The sequence below is a fragment of the Otolemur garnettii genome, unplaced genomic scaffold, assembly GCF_000181295.1.
Source record: "Otolemur garnettii isolate 467f Iridium unplaced genomic scaffold, OtoGar3 scaffold00147, whole genome shotgun sequence".
In the NCBI taxonomy this organism is placed as follows: Eukaryota; Metazoa; Chordata; class Mammalia; order Primates; family Galagidae; genus Otolemur; species Otolemur garnettii.
The window spans coordinates 2,379,603-2,386,153 of NW_003852542.1; the positions used below are offsets into that span (position 1 = coordinate 2,379,603).

At 42.5% G+C, this 6,551-nt stretch overlaps 1 protein-coding gene across 1 annotated transcript in view; it reads left to right on the forward strand.

The window, feature by feature from the left end:
* Positions 1-6,551, forward strand: part of ST3GAL5 (ST3 beta-galactoside alpha-2,3-sialyltransferase 5) — a 121,722-nt gene that overhangs the window by 110,810 nt on the left and 4,361 nt on the right. Inside the window, exons 5-6 of the mRNA XM_023518785.1 lie at positions 3,039-3,225; positions 4,711-4,869. Coding sequence (XP_023374553.1) covers positions 3,039-3,225; positions 4,711-4,869 — 346 coding nt within the window. The remainder of the gene's footprint in view (positions 1-3,038; positions 3,226-4,710; positions 4,870-6,551) is intronic.

Below are 6,551 nucleotides of genomic sequence, written 5' to 3' on the forward strand. Positions count from 1 at the left end.
TTATGTCAAATTAATTGTCTTAATTGATCTTTAATTTTAAGGATATGTAGAGCTGGGAGCATTATGAGAGCAGGCTCTTAATGAAATTTGTTCAAGAGTGGTAGTGGGTTTGATTGGAGGCAGGAGAGAATAAGAGTGGGGGCCTGGGTTAGAGGTTATCATGGCAAAGTGTGTGGGCTTGATGTGAGACGCAAGAAGTGAAATAGTGATTAGAGATTGAACCTTGAGAAGCATAATGGAAGAGCAAATGACAGGACATAACTGACAGTTTCATAACTTATGTCAGGAGACACCACGATGTCTAATCTGGGTGTCTAAAGTGTTGACCACTGTCAGAAATGGAGGAGTGGAGAGGCTGGGCACAGTGGCTCACAGCTGTAATCCCAGCACTTTTGGCAGCCAAGATGGGAGGATCACTTAAGCCTAGGAGCTCAAGACCAGCCTGGGCAACATAGCGAGACCTCATCTCTATTGAGGGGAAAAAAGGAGTGGAGAAAAATCTCTGGTTTGTGAGGAAAGATGACAAGATTCATTTCAGACTTTGTGAGGCTTAAAGTGATGATGTGTTCACTTAGTACCTTTGGGCCCAGGAGCTGTGATTTGGGGCAAGTTTCCTAACTGTATCTCTGTTTCCCCATCTGTAAAATGGAGGCAATAATAGTGCATCCCCATGGGACAAGATGAGTTAACATGTAAAATACTTAGAACAGTGTCAAGATTATAGTCAAGGCTCAATAAGTGTTTGCACCTATTTCTGGAGAGTGTGTAGGAAGGTGGGGGCTCAGAAGGAGGGCAAAGTTGGTACAAGGTATTTTTAGGTAAGAGCCAGGCTTTCAAAAGGGACAAACAGTAGAAACAGGTAAGAACTGAGTGTGAAGGCCAAGGGGTACCACAGGGCACAAGACAGCAGGAATGGTCTGGAGTGAGAGGGTCGTGAAGGTTGGGATGGGGGTAGAACAGCTGGCTTCATTGGGCACTGTATGCCAGAGCTGTGTCACATGCTTAGATGTTCCCATTTCTCAAGATAACCCAGGGGGTGAGGCTGTCCCAGTCAGACAGGATTACAGATGAAGGCACCAGGGCACCACCAGATGCAGGGTCCAGGCCAGGTCCTAGCATTCAGTATCAGGGGCTAGAGGCTTCCAGAACCTTATCTCTGGTCCCTTGCAAGCAAATAAATGATCTCCTGTGTGCAGGCAGCACTGAGAGTGGCAGAGCCAGTGCCCAGACCCATTAGATAGTGTGTAACTGGGATGGAGGAGAGGAGAGATGAGGAGAACCAACAGTGCCAGGCATGGGCGGAAGAGGAGGGCATCTCTGAGCTGGCGCTTCATAGGGGAGGCAGGTGGGAAACCTGGGTGAGGAGCCCCACTGGGCAGGAGGAGGAGGGCCCTGTGAGAGCCGGAAGAGCTGAGAAGGTGGCTACAAGTCCAGAGATGGTGGGTGCCTCACTGGGGAGTGTGGGCTTCGTGCACAGGTGCTGGGAAGCCACTGTCACAGGGACAGGGAAGGTGGCTTGGAGCCTGGTTAGGAAAGGAAGGATTAATTAAGAAGCTTTTCTATTTTTCTGTAAATTTTAAGTTTAAAACAATTCCAAACTTAACAGAAAAGTTGCAAGAATAGTACAAATAACTCTCCTCTACCCTCCTCCCAGGTTTCCTGACTAATAACACTTTATCACATTAGCTTTATAACTTTCTCCTTGTGTTTATTACTGTATTATTCTTTTCTGAACTCTTTAGGAGTTAGTTGTAGGCCAGGTGCGGTTGTTCACACCTATAATCCTAACATGCTGGGGGACCAAGGGAGTGGATTGCCTGAGCTCAGAAGTTGGAGACCAGCCTGAGCAAGAGGGAGACCCTGTCTCTATTAAAAATAGAAAAATATCGCCAGGCATTATGGCAGGCACCTGTAGTCCCAGCTATTAAGGAGGTTGCAGCAAGAGGATCTCTTGAGCCCAAGAGTTTGAGGTTGCTGTGAGCTATGATGCCACAACACTCTACCCAGGGCAACAGAGTGAGACACTATCTCAAAAAAAAAAAAAAGTTAGTTGCAGATATTAGGCCACTTTACTTCTAAATTCTTCAGTGTGTATTTCCTAAGAACAAAGACATTCTATTATATAGCCCTCCCCAGTATTTAGGACTGGGATATTAACACAATACAGTTAATAAATTGTATTAATAAGTTAATATAATACAGATCTTATTCAGATTTTACCAGTGGTCCCAATAATGTCCTTCATCTTAAAAAAGAGAACAAGGAAAGAAGAAAAAAATTGGTCTAGAATCATGCCTTCCGTTTACTTGTCATGTCTGGTAGTATCTTTTAATAATCCAGGGACTAGATGTTTAAGATCTAGAAGAGGAATTGAAGGTAGAATAGAAAAGAAAGGTTAGGTTAGATGAGGTGCGATAATACAGTTCTTCAGGTGTGAAGAACTGAACAGACTTTTTTGAGCTGTATAACTGAATGAATTGCTTCTGGAAGAATTATTAGAATCCCCCAAGACAAGCGCCCTGGTAAAGCCTTCATTGACCTAATAGTTGTGAGTACCCAAAGCCTTGCTTTCAGATGAGGTAGCACACCTGGGGCCCAGTGCCCTCCGTGGCCCCCCACTCCATAGAACTGTGGTTTTTATCTGCCTCGCTGTGGGGCCTAGGTTTTCCTTTCTGATGAATTTGAAATTCTGACAAGTATCTGAGCACAATGGGAAATTTTCAAGGAGACTTTACTGGCACCCAAAGAAAATCCAAAACGTAATCTGTTTGGACTGGCTAAAAATATCAGGACAGATGAAATTGCTTGACATTCAGGGATTAGATACGCATGTTCAGTCATGAACAGAAGGCTGCATTTCTCAATCAGCTGGAAAAAACAACTGTGAAGGGGATGAGGCTGCTGGGAGGGACGGTCTGCCCCCAACCACATCTTTTTTCTTTGTTCTAAGAAAATGTGGAAGACTTGACACTAGATGTCAGTGATAGAAGATAGTTGATGGCTTGCCTAATGTAGATTTGTCCATTTTGTTTAAATAGGTTAAATAATGCACCTGTTGAGGGATATTCGGAGGATGTTGGAAATAAAACTACTATAAGGATGACCTACCCAGAGGGTGCACCACTGTCTGACCTGGAATATTATTCCAGTGACTTGTTTGTTGCTGTATTATTTAAGAGTGTTGACTTCAACTGGCTTCAAGCAATGTTAAAAAATGAAACCCTGGTAAGCACTAGAAATTCTTCTATCAAATGTACCTTAGTAAAAAGTGAAGAACTCTCTAGTTGTAATTACGGACAGTGGATTGCGTACCTTTAAGCTAACTTCCAGATGATAATCAGTGTCTTTGTAGAATCCCAATCCCTCAGAACTCCTTGCTGCAAACTGCTGTCAGAACCTGATTAGGAGTCACACCTGAAAATGGTGATCATTACTTAATGGAATAATCAAGATTGGCAGGCAGCAATATTGCTATTACTGAGGTTGACCACCCACCCTACTCTCCAGATGTGAACTTGCATGGCTTTTGGTTAGTTCTAGAATTTAAATTTATTTGGATGACACAAACCATTACTGAGGATATTCAAAAGAATATATATATAATTGCTAAGGAATATTTTCAAAAATGTTCTTTCGAAGTGCTTTGGTCAGCCAGGGGTTCCCCTGTTGAAATGAACTCACAGCATTCCAGCAGGGCAAACGTGGAGGAGGTGGCCCTCCTTCCGTCATATTCCTTTTATTCATCTTTACTATAATCACATTACTTTATAGTCCCACCTGTTGTACAAATTTCAGAAGTCAACTATCGAGGACTGTGTGCACAAACTAGCAGGACATAGAGGACTTTTCATATAAGTTCCATGGTGGAGAACTTGGGTGTTTTTTGTTTTGTTTTGTTTTTTGTTTTTCTGAGACAGAGCCTCAAGCTGTCACCCTGGGTAGAGTGCTGTGTCATCACAGCTCACAGCAGCCTCCAACTCCTTGGCTTAAGCAATTCTCTTGCTGCAGCCTCCCAAGTAGTTGGGACTACAGGCACCCACCACAACGCCCAGCTATTTTTTGGTTGTAGTTGTCATTGTTGTTTGGCAGGCCCTGCTGGATTCAAACCCACCAGCTCTGATGTATGTGGCTGGTGCCTTAGCTGCTTGAGCTACAGGCGCTGAGCCTATGGTGGAGAATTTGTATCTCCAAAGCTTGATTCTATATATAAGTCATCATGGTCTTTGGGATTTTCTGTTGGGTAGAAGTTCTAGTTGGAAGATGAAGCACATATAAAGTGACTCACAGTCAGTTGCCAAGAGACTTCATGAGCCTAGGAAATAAATGGAGAGAGGATGCAGGGTGAGGGCACCTTCCGATGGGGTGTTTCTGGTGCTTTCTACCCTTAAGTTGGACCTGTTTGCTTGGTCTTCCCTGGGCAAAATGATGGCTTAAGATACTAAAAACGCTTACCATTGAGGAATTTCTACCTCAAACAAATAAGAGCTGGCTCTACAGTTCTTTGTCCTTTGTAAGTTGGATCTTTTAGAGTTACTTTTTGAGTTGAGGTACTGAATTTGCATAGATTCCAGTGACTCTGCTGCAGAATGCCGTACTGAAGGGCCCACATCTCATCATACTCATGGCCTTGGCATGATTAGCCTTCTCTGATGACAAGAATGACTTTATTAAATACCCCAAATGATTACTTGCTTTCTTTCCTTTCCTTAGCCATTTTGGATGAGATTCTTCTTTTGGAAGCAGGTGGCAGAAAAGATCCCTCTACAGCCAAAACATTTCAGGATTTTGAATCCAGTTATTATCAAAGAAACCGCCTTTGACATCCTTCAGTACTCAGAGCCTCAGGCAAGGTTCTGGGGTCAAGATCAGGTATTTTTGTTGCTACTCAAAGTTAATTAAGCTCCTCTATGTTTGAGAAATGTGTACAAATTTCACTTGGTTTTATCTCCAGTGGAGAAACCCAGCCAGTCATTAGACATCCCATGTGAGTTGGCCACTCTGCAACTTGATTGCGGGGTTTCCTCATGGTTTAATTGGCTTTCTCTCTCACTCAGTGTAGTCAACACATTAACACCTGTGTCCCTGAGATACCATTAAATATTTAAGGTATTCTTACTCCAGGACTCCATATAACTGCAGGACCCTGAAAGGCACATTGGTAGTCTGAAAAGTTCTTTACATTTTAATTCTCTGGGCTGCTCAGGTGAGAATTGAGTTTTACACTTTACAGGTGATAGTAAATAAAAGTCAGCCCTCTAGAATAGTGCTTTTCAGTTAATGCCTTGGTCCCACCTCAGACATTCTGATTTAATTAGTTTCTACTTTGGGATTTTCCAAATTCCCTGGATAACCTTACTTTGCAGGCTAATTTAAAGTCCTGTGTACTCTAGGCCTGTGGTCCTAACCCCCAGTCCATGGCCTGTTAGGAACCAGACCGTACAGCAGGAAGTGAGCAGCAGGCAAGCAAGTGAAGCTTCATCTGTGTTTACAGCTGCTCTCCATTGCTTGAATCACCACCTGAGTCCTGCCTCCTGTTAATTAATCAGTGGTGGCATTAGATTCTCATAAGAGCATGAACCCACTGTAAACTTGAGGGATCTAAGTTGTGTGCTTCTTATGAGAACCTAATTCCCCCACACACACTAGTCTGTGGAAAAATTGTCTTCCATGAAATCCGTCCCTGATGCCAAAAAGGTTGGGAACCACTGTTCTAGGCTGTTGATTGCACTAGAGAAATCTTTTACCAGCAATTAGCTATGCTGCCACTGGGAGTGGATGGGTAGGCGTGCCTTTATTTCTTGAGGCTTCATGATCTGAACAATTCAGTCTATATCTTTAAAAATTCAAAGCCAGGAATGGATTAACAAGTATGGTATATGTATATCATGGAATACTATTCAGCCATTAAAAAAGATGGAGACTTTACATGTTTTGTATTAACCTGGATGGAGGTAGAACACATTCTTCTTAGTAAAGCATCCCAAGAATGGAGAAGCAAGAATCCTATGTATTCAATTCTGATATGAGGACAATTTATGACCTATTACACGGTGGGGGTAGGGGAAGGGGAGAGCAGAAAGAGGGAAGCGGGGTGAGTGGGGGGGGGTCATGGTATGTGACACACCTTTTGGGGGTGGGACACAATCATAAGAGAGTCTTCACCTGACAAATGGAATCAATATAACCTGATTCTGGTACCCTCAATGAATCCCCAGCAAAAAAAAATAATAATAAAAACAAAATAAAAATTTAAAGACCTGTGTGGAAATCTTAAGCAAAATTTGTCATGTATATGGCAGGGTAAACACTCCCAAAATACAAAGAGCGCTGATTAAATAGACAAAGATGAGCCAATAGAAAATGAGCAAAGGATATGAATAGACATTTCACAAAAGAAGAATTAAAATAATCTAAGAATATATGATAAAATATTCAGCTTTACCAGTATTTGAAAAAAAGTAAATTCAAGCCACAGTGACATTCTTGCCCTTTTTTTTAGCAAAGGCTTAAAGTTTTGATAATGTCCTTGTTTGGCAGGAATGTAGGCAGAA